The sequence below is a fragment of the Pelodiscus sinensis genome, chromosome 3 (genome assembly GCF_049634645.1).
Source record: "Pelodiscus sinensis isolate JC-2024 chromosome 3, ASM4963464v1, whole genome shotgun sequence".
NCBI classification, from domain to species: domain Eukaryota; kingdom Metazoa; phylum Chordata; order Testudines; family Trionychidae; genus Pelodiscus; species Pelodiscus sinensis.
The window spans coordinates 28,541,758-28,565,864 of NC_134713.1; the positions used below are offsets into that span (position 1 = coordinate 28,541,758).

Below are 24,107 nucleotides of genomic sequence, written 5' to 3' on the forward strand. Positions count from 1 at the left end.
TTAAAGCATGCACTATACACTTGTTCTTAGAACCCCAGTTCCTAGAATCACATGGAGACAACTTATTTGATCTTTTATTTTTAAAAAGGAATGTCCAACCCTCATAATTTCAAAGAAGACTTTGCAAATGTGAACTAAGTTTGTGCAACAATATCTGTCTGAATCTTCGGACAGCTTGAGCTCATAGCCCAGAGATTACTGAACTGCTCTTGTTTTTTAGTGGGATGTTACTACCAAGACCCATTACTCAGAGATTACTGCCAACATCACCAGTAAAGGGCATTGTGCACAGCAGGAGGATATGAGTACTCATGCTGACTCCCGATGTAGGTTTATAGGATCCCTGAATTTCCAAACCTGCTTCTCCAAAGAGGCAAGGAAACCTGTTGTTGCTCCTAAAAATATTTAAAGGATTATATAATGCTGCCTCTGCCTCATTGCTACGTTATTAGGGTGAGACCACTGTATAGGGGTGATACACAAGGCCTCCATCATAGTGTGTTTAGGGTCTAGAATTACCTTCATCTGTCTGTAACTGTAACAATTTTGTGCTTTAAGTATGTAATAAACAGCAGTTTTGAGCTGATAATGGCATAATCATTTACTTCTTGGTGTGATGTCCCAGATTAGCAAGATTTTTGAGGAACTGAGAAACTATATTGGATCATGAAGGAGTGACGTGACAGTTTCGGGCAGTATTCTTGGAAGGCCTTGCTGAAATAAGTTTAAGTATGTTATGGGGCCCATTGTATTCTTTTTTTCATGTGTGGACCCTTAAAAATTCAAATGGAGGTACAGACACCTTTGGAATTCTTAGATATAGTCTGCGGACGACCAGGGAATCTGTGGACCACAGGTTAAAAACTACTGTTCTATGGTATTGACACCATTTTGTGGACTCCTTAGATATAGTCTGCAGACCTCCTTCTCAGGAGCCTGCAGGCCAGAGATTGAAAATCATTCTATTAATACTTTATGTACGATTATGGACCGTTATTTTATGTAACATTTCTTTGGGGAGGGATGGGCTGAGAACCATGCTAGACAAGAATGGACTTTTGGAACTAAAAGCATTAAGTGGTTTATTTGGAGATTCTCTAAGGGTATGTCTACACTATCCCCCTAGTTCGAACTAGGGAGGCTAATGTAGGCATTTGAAGTTACAAAACAAGTCCTGGAATGAGGTTTAACAGGCAGTTCGAACTAGGGCTTTATTTCAAACTACCGGATCCCTGTCGCGTGTAGATGCGAGCAGTTAGTCCGGACTTGTAAATTTAAAAAAAAAATGGCGACCGGCTGAGAAGATGCAAATCAAGCGCAGGATATTTAAATCCTGGGCTTGATTTGCAACTTCAAATGCCTACATTTGCCTCCCTAGTTCGAACTAGGGGGATAGTGTAGACATACCCTAAGAGAAGGTGAATTCCCCATTTTCAGTTATGCAAAAATTCCCCAGTTCCTCATGTCCAGTTATGAAGCTACACGCTGAAGTGTGGACCATTGTCTATTGATTGTATGTTCCCAGAGTATCAAGATCAAAAGCTCAATCTCTAATAAAGACTAACCTGTTCATAGGTGGACTAATTCTGAGCTAAGGCTGTTATGAACTTGTAACCATAGAAAAACGCCTTGGTGGGGGTTGAAGGACTGATTTCTACCAGAGCCCTTTTTGGAGTTGGGGAGAGCTCTGCTAAACTTATATTTAATGTGTTTACTCTGTAATGTTTTCACCTGAAGAATAAAGATGCTTGATTAGAGTTGTGACATAACTTGTAATTGATGGAAATTACAGCTATTACTAGCCCTTAGAGAGAAAGCAAAGTGCAGACACTGGCCTGTTTAGGCAGTCTGGCTTGTTGGGAATCTCAGACTGTGTCTACACTGCACCCCTTTTCCGGAAAAGGGATGCAGATTAGACACTTCGGAATTGCAAATCCGTGGGGGATTTAAATATCCCCCGCGGCATTTGCATTTACATGGCTGCCGCTTTTTTCCGGCTTGGGGATAAGCCGGAGAAAAGCGCCAGTCTAGACGCGATTCTCCGGAAAATAAGCCCTTTTCCGGAGGATTTCTTAGTCCTACTTTCAAGTAGGAATAAGAAATCCTCCGGAAAAGGGCTTATTTTCCGGAGAATCGCGTCTAGATTGGCGCTTTTCTCCGGCTTATCCCCAAGCCGGAAAAAAGCGGCAGCCATTTAAATGCAAATGCCGCGGGGGATATTTAAATCCCCCGCAGATTTGCAATTCCGATTCGTCTCATTAGCATCCGTTTTCTGGAAAGGGATGCCAATGTAGACGTAGCCACAGTGTGTACAGAGAACTGTAGCAGGTGGAGAGCAGGGACACTGGAGCAGTTTTTACAGTCGGGTGCTGATGATGGAAACAATCGAAACCATGTATTTGGTGTTTGTTATTACTACTTCAAACCAGGGGGCTCAGAGCGCCTCCAGCACCACTGCAAAACTGAGGAGCCAGGAGCATACAGTGGGTGCCTTCAAAGGATATTGGAAGGGGGATTACAGGTGCAGTTGCCCTGAACTGTGATTCAAGGAAACCAATTATCTCTGGCAAAGAAATGGCTAACTAGTGTTTATTTCTTCTCTTTTCTACAGGAATGTTTCGAAAGGAAGAAGAATTGACCCCATCACAGAGATGTTTGGCTGTAAGGTAGGCTTTCGTATATTTATAAGTCTAGTTTCAGTTTTGGATGCTTTGCATTGCATGAGGACTTTGTAGATCTGTAGTTCATAAATAAGATGTCAAGCTACATAATGGAGTCTGGTTTAGATTTCATGTATAGTATATTTGTAATTTAATTATATGTGGTTTTTTGCACTTGGAAGATATCTACTGAAATGGACTTTACATTTTACCAACAAGGCTTTTACTAAAACCAGACAATTTCTTATTGAAGTTTTTTTTTCTTGACAATGAAGAAGAAAAGCATATTTTCTATTTTGTAGGTGATTGATAACTACATGGTACAAAGAAACAAAATACTTTTCTCTGATTTCTGTATTATGACTTTTAGTTTAATTCTTTACTTCCTTTCTTTATTTGGAAGGCTTGCTAATAAGCTCCAATACCCTAGCTTATGTCACGGTGTCTGTCCAATCAAAGAGTACATAAGGTACTTTGGATTAATTTATTTGATTTTGTAGATATAGCTTTTCAAGGATTTAAGTATCCAACATCCAAAGTCTAGATCATTTTTATGGTGGAAGGATAAAAAACATTGAAGAATTTCTGCTCTTCAGAAATAGTTTTATTTTTAGTACTTATTATTTCAGAAATATTAATGGCTTAATTGCACTTCTTCCCCCCCCCAAAAAAAATAACTCCTAGCAACTTCAAAAAATAATTTCAAATTCCTTACTTTTTCTCCTGACACAAAATAAAGTGAAAGAAAAGAAATCCTCTTGTTATGGCATTAGGGAAAGAGATGAGTCGTGAAAACCTAGAAGGATGGAGTTCATTCTATTGCAGCATGTTCTCGCTGACCACATTTGTCTTAAGAATGGTGTACAAAACTTCTTCAAGTGCTTGCTCATGTCCATTCTATTGTAGGAGTGTGTGCATCCTGATCATACTTGCCAGAAAATTTTCCCTCCCTGGTACTCTTTCTCTAGGTGCCTAAAGTGTTTGGGAGTGAGACTCACATTAGGCGATCACTGTCAGATTTGCAGGGACTTTACACCTCACATGAAGAAGAAGGATTGGGAGGTGTCAGCCGACGGTCAGGGCAGTGTGTGTATGTATGTTTCCGAGAAAAGGTTTAACGTCCGTGCCTTTACTGCTAGGACCGGGGTCCCATCGCAGAGGGTGGCCAGCAGGCCAACAGACGCCCCGTTATATAGGAAGAGCTTATTACATCTTAGATTTCAGCTGCTAGAATTTCATAATTCCTTCGCAGCGGGCAGCCTTGAGGAAAGACTGAAAGATGCCCCAGTGGGTCCTGTCACCTGGGAGTGACACAGATCCAAACGCCCAAGCTCTTCCTATAACTGTCCCTTTAGACCGGCTGAAGTTCTTTTAAATTGTGCTTGGTTCTGTTACAGCAACTGAAGGAGGCAGGTTAAAGCTTAAACAGTTACAGGTTTATTAAAGAAGCTTATAAATCATATGGTTACAATGGCTATTGCTCTATTTCTTAACTATTAGCAAAATATAGGTCTTAAAAATGGTTACAAAGAAGATAAAGATAGAAAAATAGAAATAATGGTACCAAGTAACAGCTTACTCTTTCTATGTGTACACTTAAGACAGAGGACCACATCCAGGTACCATTTTTACCCCCTTCTGTGCCTCTCGACTCCAGCATGTCAGGCCAGGGCCGGTCCCTCAATTCCTAGGAAAGACGAAAATACGAGGTGGGAGTCCCCATAGAACCTCGGGAGGTCAAACACCTAACCCGACCAGCAGGTAGAGGGTAGAATGACACTCAAAGTGAGTGTGTGCTGGGCCCATCTTTTATAATCATGAGGTCACGTATTTCTCTTTCTTATCTGTCATGCCAATTGATGCTGGTCTGTCTGCTGTGAGACCAGTTCTTACAAGGGAGTTGTGAACTTAATTTACACTTGTAAGAGAGAATTGAGGTGATTAAATTTTGAAGTACTGGACATTGTTTTCTCAGTGGGAAATTCCTCTTCCTGGGACTGTGTGTGTTCGAATCAACATAGGTGCCAGCCGCAGCCTCGAGGCCAGCTTATTGACTTAGCTGCTCTCTATCCACATATCTGTGTTTCAGCTTCTCAGGATCAGATGAGCCAGCATAGACTATGCTGATATTATTGCTCCTTCTCTGCCCTGTGCTTCAGAGAGGCAAATAAGATGGATGATATGGAGGCAGGCTGTCTGGCCACAGGAGGCCAAGTTGAAGTTTCTTCTTATAGAGAAGGGTGCTGAGACCTTCATCTGAGCTGGTCGGACTCAGCACTACAATGCTGTCAGTTACCACTCCTTTCATGAAGCAATATTCCCAGCAGTTCTCACCATCTCGGGTGCTTAGGAAGAGGCGTAAGAAGCAGCTAACCAATTGGTATGGGGCTGGTGTTCCCCAAAACAAAAGGCCAGGCACTGGAAGCAAAGTGAAGTATGACCAATATCAGGCCACTCTTCTGACGAGGCATCACAGCAGTTGCACCATAGAGACTAGAACCAGATGAACCATTGGCACAGTGAACCAGAGGGACAGTGCAATACTAATGCTATTGCAGCGCCATTCATGTTGGAGGCATTTTCTGCTGCCAGAGACCTGGTATAGCTATTAGTACTGTTGTTTCTGGCAGTATAGGAATGGGTTGTATTGGTACTGGAAGGCAAGACAGAGCATTTGGCTCCTAATTACATTTTGATTCCAGGGCCCACGGTACAATCTAACTGAAAACTAACCGTGCTGGCCTGAAGGTAGACTTCCTGATCTTGGCACTGGTTTCCAGCACTGGTGGAAACCACACTTCCATGGTCACTGGAAGAAGGCTCATTGTTGCAAAATTAGAGGTTGAGTTACACTCCTCTCATCTGAGGTTTTGCCACTACTATTCCTCCAGTATTCCTACCCTACCATGGACACAGACATAGCAATGCCAATGAGTATTTGGTTTAGTGGGCACTGACCCTTTTGGAACAAGTGCAAGGTTTCCTCGAATCCCTGGGCCCCATCTGAGGCACTCTTATTCAGTGGACTCTAAGGGAAAGCCACATCCCTCCCATTGGACCGCACCTGATTATGACTCTGGTACCAAACTCGGTGCCAAATTTCAGGAATCAACTCTATGGGATCATGTTGGAACAGAGGGGGAAGAGAAGTGCCCTCAGCCAGTGCTGGCCTTTTTTTCCTCCTGGATGGACAAGACTGTATTAGGGGCAGCGTGTTGCCTCCCCAGGATGGCCATAAGGCCCACCAGGATTTGTTCATGAGGATCATCTTAAATTTGGGCTTACAGCTAGAAGTAATAAAGGAGTCCTCCCATAGTTTGGTTTACATTCTGGCCATGGCGGGCCTGTCAAAAGTTGCTATGCCTTTCAGTGAGGCCATCTTGAACCCTGTGAAAGCCTCATGCAAACCTCCACATCTCTTCCCCTTATGTCAAAGAGAGCCAAGAGGAAATATTTTGTTTCTGCCCAGGGTTAAGAGTTCCTGTAAACTCTTCCTTCCTAGCCCCCAGGATCACTGGTGGTATCTGCTGCCAATAAAGGGGAAATGCAAGGTCCTCAAGATGCAACACCTAAAGCAAAGGACTCCAAGGAAGTTGGACTTATTTAGTAGAAAAATCTACTCTACTGGGGGTCTGTAGCTTAGAATCACTAACCAGCAAGTGCTGTTGGGCAGATATGATTTAAACATGTGGGACTTCATGTTGAAGATCAGAGACTTGCAGAGATGAGACTTCATGTTGAAGATCAATTTGAGTCCTAATTGAACTGCAGTGTGCAATAAGCCAGGCTGAAGTTCTTCTTACTGGAGATGAGAGGAAATACATGAGGGCTTACCTAAAAGCAGCCCTGGATAAAGATTTGGAGTCCTGGCCCATGGCTTCCACCGTAGCTGTGCATAGGAGTTCATGGCTACAATCCTCCAGTCTTCTGCAAATGCTCCAGGACCTTCCTTTTGAGGGAGTTACACTCTTTTTGGAACAGACCAGTGCTTTTTTTGTGACAGTACTGCCCAGTACACAGTACTGGCACCTCCAGACACAGTACTAGCACCTCCAGTCAGAGCTCAACAACTTTTCCCCTGGAGTACTGGCACTTTTTTTTAAAAACAAAAAAAGCACTGCAACAGACCAATGTGAGCAACTTCTTAAGACTCTGGGATTGTATACCTTGGCAACTTCAAGAAAGAACTACAGACCTCAACAGCCCTCCCAGTACTCCATCCCACTGGCCCATCAAGACTCAGAGGAAAAGGAGCAAGGACTCTAGGTGTAGCCTGCTGTGCCCTTCTATCCAGTGTCAATGTCTGTCCCACCCAAACACCTGTGATGCTCCAAAAAGGCCTTTCGATGAGATGCATGAGGATTTTGTACCTGTTGCAATGTTTATGTATCCTATTTGTGCTTTATTTATGGACCATCCATCCCACTTCATCCATGCATAGTCTCTCGATTTACTATGGATCATTGAGTGCTGAATGTGTTGGAAGTGGGACATACCTCCAGTTCATTTCTACACCTCCTTCCATTGTCTCTCCCTATTCCTCTTCAGGTACTAGGGATGTAAACAACTATCAAAGGCAGCAATGGGGGGAGAGCAGGAGCCGGTTTCGCCCAGCACTGTCTCTGTGGGGAGGCAGGAGGTAATGGGGACTGGGCGCAAGCCTGGAATCAGCTGATTCTAGGCTCTAATCTAGTCCTAGACACACCTTTGCTTTTTAAATGGATTAAGAGCCAACATAGAAAGTAGAAACTAGTACATTCAGTCAGATGTTTTGATTTTAGGCATCTGTTATCATAAATTTGAGTCCTAATTGAACTGCAGTGTTCAAATTTGACTTGTGTGTTGAGTAGAAATCATTCGTGGCACTTTTTAAATTACTGAAAGATTGTATTAGCAGTTTTTAGGGAAAGTAGTTGGTACATAACGTACTTTTCAAAAAATGAATAAGAGAATATCATAATTTTTTTGTTACTCTCATTTTACTATCACTGAAAGAGTGGTTTAATGACAGCTACTGAAAAATTGAGTGCATCTCTTCTCTTAAAAAAATCAGTAGAAAAATAAACACCAATATACAAATCGGGTGTTGATGTTTATGCTTATAACTATATCCGTTCGAAAAGAAATAAAAGTTTATAGGCATTTTTCATTCCTTTAAATACATATTTCTGCATCATCTATTAGGACATGCAATTAGAAAATGTCTGTCTGTATGCAGTATTTTTCTATTCATCATGTCCCTTCCATAAGTAAAACTATTTGGAATTCTTACTCAATTTCAAGAATTTTTACCACCGATTTGACAGAGCTGTTCTGTATTTTAAGTATGCTTTTTACCTGTATTATTGTATTTTGTGCATATGTGTGTATATATATAAAACCTGTGATACTGTGAAAGATCCTTAAGTCTCTCATTCCATTGAACTTTAGTTGATAGTACCCTAGAAAGAAAATGAATTTTGACTGACAAGAGCCCTTTATCTAATTATACAGTTCTATTACTTATTTTTAAGTGGAGTTTTACATTGATCACAGTGGCACTATCTACAGGTACTTAAAAATTGATGGTATGATTTCGAGATTTGAGTAAGGAGAAAGTTCCCTTGGATCAGCAAATCAGTCTGGAAAAACGCAACACAGACTGATAAAGAAACAGTCACATATATTTTCAGTAGTATTTATAAAACATAACTTGACTGCTTCACTGCATGTGTTAAAATTTGAATTAGAATAAGTAATAAAGTAAATAATTATTCCCAAAATTGACTGTTTTAAAAGCCTACATTACCTCTCACAAGTTGCTTGTCTTTGAATTACAGACGCATGCCAAGTCTACTGGAGTATTTAAGTTACAACTGTAATTTCATGGGTATCCTGGCAGGCCCATTATGCTCTTATAAAGACTATATTACTTTCATTGAAGGCAGATCATACCAACTGACACAGTCTGAAGCAAATGGGAAAGAAGATGTAAAATATGAACAAACAGATCCCTCACCAAATGTAAGATCTATTATTTTTTTGCAGTGCTGCTATCTATCTATCTATCTATCTATCTATCTATCTATCTATCTATCTATCTATCTATCTATCTATCTATCTATCTATCTATCTATCTATCTATCTATCTATCTATCTATCTATCTATCTATCTATCTATCTATCTATCGTCATTGCATGAAAAGCCTGGTTTGCATTATTCATTTACAGGCATAACTTCTCAGCTATATTTGGAGTTTATTCACCAATGGTGCAGTTGACTGTTTAAAAAAAAAATCTATTTCCTGGATGGTAGGTGTTCTGCAAGGATTCCCACTGTTAGGTCTTGTGAACAAAGGTGGATGATCTTGGAGCTGTCTCGTAAGTTTCTATGGTAAAATACCACATTTACATGCAACAAGCCTCTCTAATCAAGTCTTTCTTTAGGGGAGAGAGAGCTTTAACATGCTCATAGATGCTTCTTCATTTTTAACTTTTTCATTTGTTTATTTGTGTAAAGGACAAGCAAACATATTGTAGAGAGACAAAACTAATTACAGACTTGTATTTTATTATCATACTACACTGCACCCAGAATCCATGCATATTTGGGTATACATTTTATTTACTCCCTTATCATGGTGGGGGTGCAGGTATGTATGGATGAACAGCCAGGTGATCATCTGTTATAAAAGATGTGCATTATTAGAATTAAAACCAGTGACTACTGATGCTTTGTACATTACCCTTTTTAAAACTGATCAGTTTCAAGTTAAGGATGCTGAGCATATTTTCCATCCTCCTACACATTAATTTATCTGACTGTATATATGTACACACATTTGAATTTTAGTCTCAGATACAGTCATAATCTCAAACAAATAACAGAATATAGCTATTATGAAAGAACTGGAAATCTCTAAATATGTTGCCTACCCAAATCCACCTCCTACTTACCTTTTCCCAGCTTAACTTTAAAACTTATTCCTGAGCAGGTAGTTGGGAAGTAAGGCTGAGGGAAGTATGTGCTTTTCTGATGTCAATATGCTTGTACTTAAGCCTTAGAGGAATACTTAACTTTACCATATAAACTTGATAGTAAGCTCTCAAACATCTGAAAGTCACAAGACCAATATATGTGTGAATCTATAAAGGATTGTACCTTCAAAATACTCTAGCTGCAGGTAAGCAATTTCCCCTAAATTGTGTTGCTCATACAGTGCTTGATTTTTTTATTTTTTTTATTTTTTGTAATTTATGCTGCATTAGCTTTTTGACCTTAAGATTAAGAGAAGCTGTCTATGCTCCTACTACTTCACCTCCTAACTGGTGTTAGACAAATTTGGCTGCATTTTATGACACCAGTGAGTATTGCGTGCTTTTGGGAAAAAATGTAGATTATATATTTGTTTACTGCATTTGCTGTATCAGTTACAACCTTGAATGTTTTGTTATGACTCATGTTCCAATCCTGTTACCTTAATAAAATGCTTATCTAAAGATATTTTTCTAGATTGCCATATTAATTTTACTTTTAAAAGAAAAATAAATCATTAGGTAATTTATCAAAATCAGAAACAAAATGTGGATCAGCAAATGTTAATGTCGGAGATGAAAGAATCTTTCAGCTAAATTTACTATAAGCTTCTTTTCTTGTCAATTTTTTTCTATAACATCAAATGTTCATGCGAGCCTCCTCCTGTACACTGTGTGTTAAGTGCATGACATGAATCTAGTCTAGCATTTTTACTGTGTTAATTGCATGTTAACTAAACTTAGTCAACATTGTAAAATGATTTATTTCATATCTCCCTCCTATTATGCCTTTTTACAAGCTATCATTTGTTGGTGCTCAAAGTGGTGTCAACAGTCAGAAATTAATATCTATCTTCGTAAGTTTATTTTTATTATAGCTATTAGCTATCCTTAAAATACAAGATTCCTGTAGAAAAAGTCACTCTGGTTTTGACTTCTACCTAGACAGACTATTTTTAGATGTTGAAGTTCTTGATAATTGCCTGCAGTGTTTAACTAACTGATTGTATAATAGTCTCAAATGTGGCAAGCTTTATTATAGTTCACTAGTTTACTGAACTATTTTTTGTTTGTGTATCAGCCAGAAGTTTTAAAAATGAATCTATTCCAACAGAAGTGTAAAAGTTTGCCAGGAAATTTATAATTGTTTAAAGCCTGATCCAAAAACTCAGTGAAGACTGCAGGAGTCTTCCTATAAACTTCAGTGGGTTTGGATGGGTCTCTAGGTGCTGAAAGGATAACAAGATTGCTCAAAAAATATGTTGTCAGGCTTGATTACCTCATTTTTCCAATTTCATTATGAAATAGAATTGTGGCATCCTGTTTGGTTGGTCTATTACTTGGTATGGGAGTTGTCAGTTACTGGAGCAGCAAAGATCATAGCAAACTGAAACTTTGTGGAGATCATGGCCAAGGACTTGAATGATTGAACATCTTTCAAGTATGATATTGATGATTAAATAATGTTTTGTGACCATGAAGCTATGGCAGTGTGTCAAGCAAAATATAATCTCTTAAACTGCTTTGTGTTTATATAACAAATAGATCAGATAACTGTTTTTAGAGAAGTGTATTTCTGATCTGTGCTGCAAAAAACGCAGCTTTCCTGTTATATAAAGATTTTTTTAAAGTGGAGGATGTGACTTAATAATTTGTAAATGGCAGAAGCTAATAGCAACATCTCATCTAAATCAGGAGTATAATTTTTAGAAAGAAACTTACTTGCCTTATATGTTGACTGACTGCACTGAACATATGAGCTGGTTATTCTATATCCTAAAGCAGGGATGGAGTGCCTCAGGCCCAGGGGCCGGATGCATCCCCTGGCTTGCCTAGATCCAGCCCCCAAGACTCAGGGGCCCCCCTCTGCATTGGGAAGCCTGTGCTTGTGCTCCAGCCCTCCTGCTGCCCCACCATGGTGCTGGAGCACACAAAATCTACTAGGCTGGGCCTCTCTTTAAGCTCTGATGTGTAAGGGGAATGTGGAGAGTGTCTTTCTCCTTCTTAGTCAGGTGCCACATCAGTGAGGGTTTTTTGTGTGTGGCCCTCGATTGATTTTGCTGTGGGTCAGTGGCCCCCAACCCAAAAGAAGTTCTCCACCCCTGCCCTAAAGTGAATTCACATATTTCAAAAGCACACTTATATAGGAAATCAAGTTTCAGCTTTTGTCATATTGGATGAGGGTCAATTTTCTCCTCACACAAACTAATTCAAAACCTGATTTTTAGGCGTTAATGTCAGATTATGGTAGAGGGAGGGACTGTTTCTTCCTGTGTTTGTAAAGTAATAGAATATTGAGCCACTGAACCTGACTGGGGATCTCTGGGGTTTACTGTCATACAAATAATACAGTAGAAGAATAACAAAACAGTATTATGAAAATAAAAATCAACACAGTATTATGAAAATAAAAATCAATTGTTTGTTCATTATCAAAACCATAATGAAATTATGGCAAGTTATCTTCTTGCCTAGACATTTTTCCTAAAATTCATACCATGTAAATATAATAATAAAATATTTACACAGATAATTTTGGACACACTATTTTCTCACAATTGTAGATCAAAAACAGCAGCTTCATAATTGCATGATTTGGTTTTAAAGAAGTAAACTAAGGCCAGCTCTATACTGTTGGAGAAAATTGATGCAAGATATACAACTCCAGCTATGTGCATTCAGTAGCTGGAGTTGATGTACCTTGCATTGGTTTTCTAGAGCAGCCCCAAAGCAGAAGGTCAATGGGAAAAATTCCCCTATTGACTTACCTGACTCCTCACGACTGCGAGGGGTTCCAGGGTTGACAGGTGTGCCCTCAGCTTATGATTTAGCAGGTCCTTTTTCAGACCTCTCAGAAGTGTAGAGGTGGCCTAAGGCCAGGTCTGCACTGGTGGAGAAAATCAATGCAAGATACACAACTCCAGCTATGTGAACCCTCAGCGTTCAATTTAGTGGGTCCTTACCAGCAGGGCCTGCCTGAGGTATTTTGGTGCCCCGGGCATGGGTGCTCGGGGCACCAAATGAAAAACATTATATGCATGTAAAGAATTAATACTACTACCTATTTATAAATTACAGCTACTGTCTCTTATAATAAAGAGTGAATGCCCATTTTTCAATTATGGATTGGATTTTCAAAGTTAAGTGATCACAACTGTCCATACATTTTTGTGAGTACAAATTCCTTAGATTTGTGCTCATGTATTTGCACTGATTGTGTGCACAAGCAAATAAATGGTTTGTGTGTACAGATTAGGTATTTGTGTGTATAAATTACAGATGTACTAACGTGTGTGAATAATTGTGAGTAACTTGTGAAAATTCAGCCCTGTTTACATCCCCAGAGAACAAGGGATTAATGCCGTTCAGCTTTTCCCTTCCCTTGAACAGGAACTCAGGGGAAGGACTAGAAGAGTGGCTGAATGGGAGACAAAGGGAAGAATACTTTTGGGAAATTAAGGCTCCTCATCGAGAAGTCTCAGGATGGAGTTGAACATTAAAAAGGTTTTTTTTCCTGCTTACTTTCTGATAATTATTTTACTTTCTTGATAAACACCAACGGTTGAGGAAGAAACCTTGCTGACTCCAACTGCTTTTCTGCTGAATTGTCCAAGCAGTTTATTTAACTCCATTGAGTCATTCAATTATCTTGGTTTAACACCTCTTTTGAGACAATTCTCTCACACGGATATGTGTGATAGGTGATATGTAAAAGTCTCTAGCCCCCCCCCCCCCCTCCATCGCTTACTGCTACCTCTTCTTCCCTTCTCCCTCACCACCAGAAAGTGCAAGAGCTCATGGGAACTACTATTCGTGTTTATACAGATATGCCAGTATCTTCGGTAGTCCAATCTTAAATCTTTCTTTGACAAAATGAAGGATTTAAGAGTCACTTAGAGGAAATGGTCACATGGCAGTCTTGTAGGTTTGGGTACTTAACATTTCGTTAAGGATTATAAATTAGATATACTGAACATCTGAAGTATTTAACCAGTACGCTGGTCTTCCAGAAACCATTCAGTTTCCTAGGCTCATAATTTTGCAAAATGTCTGTTTCTGGCACCTCTGTACTTCCTTGTTTAAAGATCACTGTAGCTGTTTTATAAGAAATTCTAATTAATTTTATTTATTTATATTGGAGTAGCACGTAAAACTGTTTGTTGGCCACTCCATTGTGCGCTAGATGTAGTAGTGGATGGCACCTACTTTCATGTGGCAACATTGCCAGGTCACAAGAAGTTTCTGAGATTCATAGTGGGAAGCCAACATTATCAGTGTATAGTACTTCCTTTAGCCAGTTGTCAGCTGCATGAGCATTCACCAAGTGCAATAGTGATGGGTCTACTTGAGATATAAGAATTCACATAATCTGTTACTTAGATGATTGGTTAGTGGGAGATAGATCTGAGTACAGTAAAACCTGTGCTATCCAGAATTTAAGCATCCAGGAAACTGTAGAAACCAGCAAATTTCTGATGCCGGGAAAACCAAACCAAAAAAAAGGGGGGGGGGGCAGGAACTGACCCTTTTTAAGTGCTGGGCCGCTCTTCAGATGAGCGTGCAGCTCATACTTGGGAGAAGGGTGAACAGCAGTGAGAAACAAGCAGCAAGCATCTCGGCTCCCTCCGCAGCTCTTGGCACCCCTGGCAGGCCAGCCTTCCTGGGGCTCCTGCCTCCACCTCCAGCAGGTCACCCCTGCCATCTCTGCCTCCCGCCCCCGGCTTCCACCCCCCTCACCAGGTCGCATCCTGCTCCCCTCCACACGGCTCGTGTCCTCCTCCTCCCCAGCAGCCTACATCCCGGCCCCTGAAAGGCTCTTGTGCCCCACTCCCCATAGGCCACGCACAGCTCCTCCTTCCTTTTCTCCCCCTTAGATAACCAGAATTTTCAGGTTACCTGCACACCCAAATCCCCGGGCGTGCCGGATAACACAGGTTTTACTGTATCAGGTTCTCTGACACATGCAGTTTATAGTTTGTCTCTTCAGTCATCTGACTAAGAGAAACTCCATGTTATTTCCAGTGCAAAACCATTGTTTTTCATATAGTCTAAGACTAAAAAGCATCATTATGATCATCTAGTATTACCTCCTGTAATAACGCAGACCATAGAATTTCCCCCAAAATTCCCAGTGACGGCAAAATGACCTTGACCTGCATACGATTGTCCCAATGGTTAATTACTCTCACAGTTAAAAGTCTGTGACTCATTTCTAAACTGAATTTGGCCAGCTTCTACTTCCAGCCAATGGATCATATTTTACCTTTCTCTGCCAGACTGAAGAGCCCATTATCAAATATTCGTTCCACATAAAGTTACTTATAGACTATGCAATCAAGTAATCCCTTAACCTTCATTTCATTTAACCTTCATTTCATTTATCTTAACCAAACCAAACAAAAAAAAATCCACCACCACCGACAAAAAAACAAAGCTCTTTCAGTCTTTCATTGTTAGGCATTTTTTCTAATCCTTAAATAATTTTCATTACTCTTCTATGAACCCTTCCCAACTTATCAACATCCTTTTCAAATTGTTGACACTAGAATTGGACACAGTATTCTAATCAGAACTAAATATAAAAGCAAAATACCTCTTTATTTTTATTTGAAGTTCCCCGATTTATGCATCTGAGGATTGTATTTTCTCTTTTGGCCATAACACCTCACTGTAAATTCGTGTTCAGATGATATACCATGAGTCACCCTGTCCCCCCAAAAAATCTTTTTCAGAGTCAGTTTCCCAAGATAGAGTCCTTATAAAATATGCAAGTATTTTTTACACCAGATATGTATAATTTTCCTCAAAGTTGAATTTAATCCCTTATTTACCACATATGATCTTGTTATCAACCGAGCATGCTCACTTTTAATCTCCAGTTGTGGATTAATGTTGAAAGAAAAGAAAATTAAATCTGAGAAAATAAAACCTAAAAGACAAGGGTTTTTCTAATAGTGCTTTCCTGTTAGTCTAAGGAATGTCACTCAAATCCTGTTATCTGTGGAGAGAAGAAAAACTTCCAGAAGAATAGCCACTTGATATTATCATCAAGCTTCTGAAAACAGGAGACTCTGGTAACTGCCTGAATTGGTGGGGAGTGACACTTCTTTCCAACACAGGAAAAGTCTTAGCTATGATTGTGTTAAACAGGATGAAAAGAAAAGTGGATACCATTCTTCACAAGGAACAATCTGGTTCTAGGCGAGATTGTTCATGCACAGATGTGATTTTAACCTTAAGAAGGATTATTGAAAATGCGAATGAATTTCAAGGAATCCTTGGTGTTAATGTCATAGACTTTCAAAAAGCATTCAGTAGTGTAAATAGGGAAACAATGTGGAAAACTGGTAGGCAGAATGGAATTCGGATGAAACTTATCAGTGTAATTAAGGCATTTTATACTAACTCAATGTATTAAAATGGATAGAGGATTAAATAAGTCACTTGAAACGGGGTAAGGCAAAGGTGGATCCTGTTTCCATTCTTGATCTTGCTCGCCATTGATTATGACCACAAGTGATGTAAGAATAATCAATATGGCTTAAGGTGGAATCATTTGAGATTATTTGATCTAAATTTCACTGATGACATCACTCTTCTACATGAAAATGCTGAAGAAATAAGCATGCACAAATGAAGTTAAAGAAATGATAGGGAAGGTAGGATTGTGATTCAATGTAAAGAAATGTAAAACCATGGAAATTCGAGATATGGATTTAAACATAAAAATTGTCAGTGGAGGGTAAATTGATTCAAATATCTTGGAAGCACAATAAGCCAAGTTTGTACATGCTCTGAGGAGACAAGAATAGGGATGGGCAAAGTGAACAGTCTTCCATAAACTTGGGAACATTTGGAAACTTAATAAAGTATCATTACATACAAAACTAATCATCCACTCAGTCGCCATTGTAACCATACCAACCTACAACAGTGAAACCTGGCAAATTAAGACAATTAGAACTGCTCAGAAGTTAGATGCATTTCATCATAAGTACTTGTGGAGAATATAGGAGTAAGCTATGAGGAAAGACAAATGAATGATGAGGTCAGAAAAATGGCTAACGCAAGGTCTCTATCACAAATGATTTACAAGTTAGGATATCAATGACTATAACATGTGTTATGTATGGATCATAACTGACTACTGATAAATCTAATAAGAAAGACCAAGGATGACTCGTAAGTGTAGGATTATCAACGGCATAGAAAAATTTAATTTTGAAATGGGAGGATTTAGGTCACATGGCAGCAGATAAGCAAGCATGGAGAACGTGGGTAGCCCCATGTGCTGAAAAGCAGGGGCTGGACTATAGTCTAAGGGGATCTTTCCTAATGAATTTCCTTCATCAAAATCATCAGTATTGACTTCCACACACAGGAAAGGCCTAAAAATTGATGCCTTAGATAAGTTTTTTTGTCTTTTGAAAATTGTTGAGTGTTATCAATAGTTTTCACTCTATTCTTCATTGCAGTAGGTCTTTCCATCTCCTAGAATTCTTCATCAGGCCTCTTACTGATACCCTTCATTTTGGTTAGGCCACCAAATTAAAGTTTACTAAAATCTTGGTCACTGAAGTGCTGCCTGTTGACATGTGAAAAAACAGGATTATAATAATATTTTGTTATCACTCTGCACATCACACAAGCAGGTACACAACTTCAACACAGTGCACAGGAGAGAATAGTGGTTGAGTGAGGAAGAGAGACAATTACATCTAAGTTGAGAAAACAACACTGATGGCTACTGTATTTTTGAAGTATTTTCTTTCATGGCATTGGTGAAGTAATCTTTTATCTTAGATCTTTATGTGTATAATTATGCTATATTTGAAATAGGACATTGTCTCCGCAAGTAGAAAATATTAGGAAATATTGGGAGCATGGTGGAGAGAACAAAGAATTAGCTGCCTCATATGTGTTTTAACACATTTATAACCAAAATCAGGCCACACTGAATTATTTTCTTGAAAAGTTTAACATTAATAGCATTATAATGGTAAGTGTTTTAGTCTCATATTTTAGTCTCAATTAGACTATTGAGAGGAACACTGAAAATTTTGAATACAAATAGTATCTAAATGACTGTAGCTCTGTTACTGATTAACTTGTGTATGGACACATAAGGTACTAAAGGTTCTTTGACAACTTACACATTATATCAGTGTAGGCAATAATTTTTGAAGAGGGGGTCCATTTAAAAAATGTCCAAGGTGGTTGTGGACCGTGCTGAAAGGGGCAGGGCCTCATGTGAAAGGGGTGGAGCCTTTAAATAGCAGGAGTTGAAAAGGTTCGTGCACCCCTGGCAGCTCCCAGGCAACATATATGGGGTGGGGCTGAAAGCTGTGAGCCCTTTCAACTCCTGCTATTTAAAGGGCTTGCACCTGCTTGGCAGCTGCTACTATGTGGCCTGGCAGCTGCCCAGAAGGTGCAAGCCCTTTAAATAGAAACAAGTGAAAGGGCTTGCGCCTCCCCTGCGACTCCCAGGCAATGAGTTAGGGGACGGGGGGCCAGAGCCGCTGGCATCTGGATGAAAGGACCTGGCCCACTGACAGCCTCTTGCCTAGCCTTGCATTATATGGACCTTTTGTCCTTAGTGTATAGAGGAGACTATGTATTTAAAGCAGCAATCATCTGTTCCCAATTGTATTCAAAGAGTGCTGAAACAATTTGTATAGTGGGGTTGCTGAAAGCCAACTGTAAACCCTGTATACGATATAGAGCACTTTAAGCCAGGAGGTGGTGCTGCAGCCCTAGTTTCAGCACTTATGATTGTGTGCATTTTATAATGGAATCTGATAAACATTTTAAAAAATGTCAATAGTAAAATTACTGGGAGTCAAGGGATATTGAGTCACAATCTCTTTTTTCTTGGGTGAGTTACTTGACCTTCTTCTGCCTTGGTCATTCTAACTGGAAAACAAGGCCTCATAAAACCAGAGGGAAGAATTCTATTGTAAATGCCAGTTCAATTTAGAAATTCTTATTTCAATACTTCTACTGCTATGAAAAATCCTCAGTAGGAGTGCTTAAAATCTTGACTTAAACAACATTTTTCACCTCATCTTGTTAAAAGTAACTGTAACAGCAATGAAAACAAGGAAATAATGTATTTATAGGCTAGAATAAACTCTAGTTGATGTTTGAGTGGCATGTCATTAAGAAAGAACCAGGCGATTTTTTTTGCCAGTGTTTGAGAGTTCTGTAAAAAAGATGTGCTAACCTCAAATGACGTACAGTATATTTATAATCTTGATAATGACATGATAATTTTTATCTGTTTAGATAATTCTTGACACCATTATGAAAAACTGGAAGTATGAAGGGTATTCCCATTTATTCAAAGGATTTTTCAGAGGTCTTAATTGCTATCAGACTTTGGTTTAACAATTCTTACTTTAAGAAGGGATGGTCGTAGCGTAATCCAGACAGGAGTATTTCCTTTTCTTTTGTCCTTTTAGCTTGTAAATGTTTTTAAAATTTAAAGATCGTAACGTGTTTATCGGGAAGTGGCAAACCTTTGTACACCTGTTTAGGGAAGATTTTAAATTACTTTTATTTTGGGAAGCTTAATGAAAAACATGACGTTCACAAGCTCTCCTATATTGCACTTTTCAGATAGCTGTGGCACAGAAACTCTTAATCTGTGGGCTCTCTTTATTATTTCATATGACTGTCACAAAAACGTTACCTGTGGAATACAACATTGATGATAACTTCAGAGCTACAGGATCTTTGCCTATGAGGATTATCTACCTATATGTATCGCTAATGGCTGCAAGACCCAAATATTATTTTGCATGGACTTTAGGTAAGCAACCAAAATGTATATACTTTCCCTTACCGTTTAAAGTGAACTGTATGTTAGGTATGAATTTAAAATAGCGTGTGCCCTGTTGGGGTTTTAGAAAGAAGTAATTTTAGAATTGAGACTTTATACAAAGGTCAATGAATGGATGTATTTTATAGTTGACCATAATTTAACATAAACTTGCACATAGAAGAGAATTTTGCAAACTAAATTTCAGGACCTGATAAATAGATGACTCAATAAAACATGGATGTGATATGTTTTAATGAGAAATGTTATTGTTTCTCCTTTAAAATTGCCTTAAAATTAGATAAATTAAAATGCACCATGTAATTAAAGACTTCTATATTTCATTTTTCATACCCAGTTAGATCCATTATACATTTCTTCCTTGTAGACAAATAATTCAAAAATGCCTATTTAGAATAACCCAACTGCAAGAACAAACTGCATCAATCAATATGGATATATTTTACTATATAACGTTATGGTCAGTAGGCAAATGCACCATAAGGTGCAATTGTTTCCCATACTGATAGTAAACATTTCATCTAGCTCTTAATTATGTGCTAAAAGTAGAATACATATATAGTGCCCTTGTTTCTGACACTAAATGGATGTTGTATTTTAAACAATATTTTCCTTTCCAAGTCAATAAGGGAAAATATTCAACTTCCAGAAGTTTGTGCCATGGAAATTATTTGCGTATCAGATTTCAGGACAATTATGCCAATTCTCTTCCACCTCTAGTTTATATATTTATTGCATAACTCTATATGAAAACATGGGGACAACCAATGCTGTAAAAGAGTTTAGTAGAATAGCGTGACTCATATTCAACTGCTAGTTTAATTCCTGCTTAGTGAATGAAATATTTGCAGCCTGCCTGGGTACAGAATAATTCTACATCAGGGGTTGGCAACCTATGTCATGAATGTCATAAGTGGCACGCAAGCCAATTTAGAGTGGCACGCGGTGGGAGCTCGGCTCCCACCCCATGCATATGGAGGCTGCATGTCAGGCAGCAGCTGGTCTGGGGCCAGAGCCAGAGGCTGTGTTTCGGGTGGTGGCAGTATCTGCCGGGGGTGGGAGCTGATCCTGCCTGTGGTGTGTTCCACACAGCTGGAGCCACCCATTGACTGTAAGAAGTAAGCATCATCCACCAACATCCCATTTTGAATAGGAATTTAATAGTTGAACTTTATTGTTTTTATTGATTTGTGTGTGTGTGTGCTAGGTTGGTTTTTATTTTTAAACCACCCAGCTGGTGGCCTTTTTTGAGCTTTTAAAAGATTTTAAGAAAGATGTATTTTTTTTAATATTTTATGAGAATACCTATAATTATTTTTAAATGTTTATTTTAATGATAATTTTATTGTTTTAGTTGCTTTATTATTAACAAAGGGATTTAGGGTGTTTATTTTGGGTTTCTCCTTTTTTTTAAACTTATTTTATGTTTAAGATTAATCACTTAATGTAAAAAAAAAGAAGTGAAACCGTGAAAGCATCGCAGAAAAAGCTGGCGCAGTGCCCAGGACAGGAGACTAAGCAGGGTGCATTGTAGAGGGAGCCTCCTCTCCCCGGGAGAGTAGTGTGGCTCAGGGCAGGAGGGTTACATCTTGGCAAGCCATTTCAGAAAGGTTGGAGATATACCTTTCTCATAGAAGGGACCTTGAAGGTTATGAAGTCCAGTCCTCTGTTTTCACAGCAGGACCACGTACCATCCCTGACAGATTTGCCCCAGATCCCTAAATGGGCCCTTCAAGGATTGAATTTATAACCATGAGTTTAGCAGGACAGTGCTCAAACCGCTGAACTAGCCCTCCTCCCTTGTCTTGCCAATTGGGTCAGCGGTTCTTCATCTCCAAGCATAGTTGTCAAATGTGCCATCGAAGATGATATCAACCTTTTTCATGTCTTCCCTCCACATCTCAAATCACCTTTTTCTAGGTCTTTGGCTTGTGACTGCTAGTTCTTATACTCTCTGACCAATGTGTCTCGCATCTATACTCCCTCAGCTTTTCCATAATAGGGGCTGTCTGCACCATATCACTTGTTGTCATACTCAGCAACCACCTGAGCATTCTTGTTGGTGTATACTTGGTGTATGAAGTAGTGTTGTTTTCTCTTCATTGACCAGTGTTTCAACCCATATGTCATGGCTGGATTATTCATTATCTTATATATTACGCTCTTCTGTGTACATGGCACAGATAATCCTCATCAACTCCCTAGGTATATACCAACTGCTCTTCATGTGGCTTCTAACATCTGCATCCACATTCTCGTCATCGCTCAACACTGAACTGAGATTCAGAGTTTAACTTTATACCATCTATTTTCTTCTGTTCTAGCCCTCCATTGATCTAGGTCTCTTTTCAGTTTGTATTAATCTTCATAATGGAACATAATTTCAGAAAAAACGTGCTCTATGGAGCCTCTTCCCTATCTCCTGTGTCGACGTTTTTATTATAATAGAAATTAGGAATGGACTTGGAGTTGATCCTTGATGTATACCTATCCTTACAATAAATAATTGACTGTAATCACTGCTGCTTCTCAGTACTGCTGTGCTACTCTCCTACATCTCTGATTGTTTTAACATTTCTCTTGCAGATAGCATGACCTTAGCCATCACCATAACACTGCTCTAGGAACTCGGCCATTAGCCTTTTTGAATTCACAAACACTAAGTGCAAACCTTTGCATTTATCTCTATACTTCTTGGACCGGAATACTTGGACTGGAAACACTGCATCCTGTGTTGGCCTTCTTTGCATAAACTTGAATTGGTTGTTGCTTATTTGATGATCCAGCTCCTCCAAAAGTCTTTTCTCGAGATTTCCTACAAGCCATTTCAAAGTGTGGCTCATTAATTTGATGGGTTGGTAATTACTGCTTTCTTGCACATCTCCTTTACACTTAAACATAGGAATCAATGTTCTTTCTCGAATTGTTGGGTATTTTTCCAGTGCAGAAAATTAAGTTGAAAAAGTTCATTATTATCACTATTCCCTTACGGCCTAATGCTTTAAACTGCTCAATGGTATGTTGGCTGATCCCATTGCCTCCGCTGATCCTGTTCAAGTTTGGTAAGCTTGAATGCTGAATCTCCATCATGATGAGAGATCTTGTGAGACTGTTTCTTGAACATACTTTCTTCAGTGGTTTCTTTACATTGTCTTCTCTAAACAGGCTCTCATAAAATGGTTGCCACAGATTACATTTCCCTAGTTGTCTGTGCTTCTATGCCTATTCTTTGCTAATGTATATATTCCTATCCTCCCTTCTTTTGTTAGTAGAACTGCTTACAAGTCTTTAAATATCTGATCCTTAGTTTCTGCAAGTGCTCTTGTGTTATGACCTTTGAAACTTGTATTCCTCATAACTTTCCACCATTCTTATTTCCATTTTGTCTCTCTTGTATACAGCAATGTGCACTCTAATTCTTTTCAATGTCTCGGTTACTTCTCTTGATTTCCCAGGCCTTTTTTCCATCTTTGGGAAAGCCAAACATAGTCCTTGGTTTCACTTCTTTAGTCACATGTGCCCAGGATGTGGTAGCTTTTTTCCAGTTTTTCAGCCATCAGGCAAAGCAGTTGTAAATCATTTACAGGGGTGTGAATAATCCCTGAAAACCAAGATCCATAGATCATACGTGATTTGTATAGAGTTTACAAACTGACTTTCACATCTGACATTCTTTGTTTGAAATCCATATCCCTTCTGTTAGGTGGAGTGAGTACCATGGCTAATAAGTTTAATCTGCCTGGAGCAATTTTATTATAAGGCACTAGTTGCTTTCCTTTCAGGCCCCCTCTTTCAGTAAAGAACACCTCTGCCATGGTCAAATTACAAAGGATGAATAACACAAATATGTAGGGGCAAAATTAAAAGATGAAGGCACAAAATTAAAAAGCTTGAGACATAAAGGGTAACAAGAAAAAATACTACAAATATATTAGAAGCAAGAGGAAGACCAAGGACAGGGTAGGCCCATTGCTCAACGGAGTGGGAAAAACAATAACTGAAAAGTTAGAAATGGCAGAGATGTGCAATGAGTTCTTTGTTTCATTTTTCACCAAGAAGGTTGATGGTGACTAGATGCCTAGCATAATGAATGCTGGTGGAAATGAGGTAAGTTTAGAAGTTAAAATAGGAAAAGAACAAGTTATAATTACTTAGAGATTTCTTCAAGTTACTACAGCCTGATGAAATGCATCCTAAAATATTCAAGGAGCTGTTAGAGGAGGTATCTAAGCCACTAGCTATTATCTTGGAACAGTCATAGAAGATGGGAGAGATTCCAGAAGACTGGAAAAGGGCAAATATAGTGCCCATCTATAAAAAAGGAAATAAGAACAACCCAGGAAACAGACAAGTCATCTTAACTTATAATTGAGCAATAATTAAATAATTCCTCTTGTGGATAAGGGAGAAGCGGTGGTTGTAGTGTACCTACACTTTAGTAAGGCATTTTCTATGGTCTCACATGATCTTCTTATCAATAAACTAAGGAAATACAATAGAGGTGGGGCTACTATGAGGTGGGTTCATAACTGGCTGAATAACCATTCTCAGAGAAGAGTTAGGTTCGTGGTCATGCTAGAAGAGCATAACAA

General features: G+C 39.0%; 1 protein-coding gene across 2 annotated transcripts in view; it reads left to right on the top strand.

Moving 5' to 3' along the window:
- MBOAT2 (membrane bound glycerophospholipid O-acyltransferase 2) overlaps positions 1–24,107 on the top strand; it is a 173,560-nt gene that overhangs the window by 124,835 nt on the left and 24,618 nt on the right. For both annotated transcript variants that reach the window (XM_006123617.4, XM_075923525.1), the window contains 3 exons: positions 2,612–2,666; positions 8,480–8,663; positions 19,293–19,485. In XM_006123617.4, the coding sequence (XP_006123679.1) occupies positions 2,612–2,666; positions 8,480–8,663; positions 19,293–19,485 (432 nt within the window). The remainder of the gene's footprint in view (positions 1–2,611; positions 2,667–8,479; positions 8,664–19,292; positions 19,486–24,107) is intronic.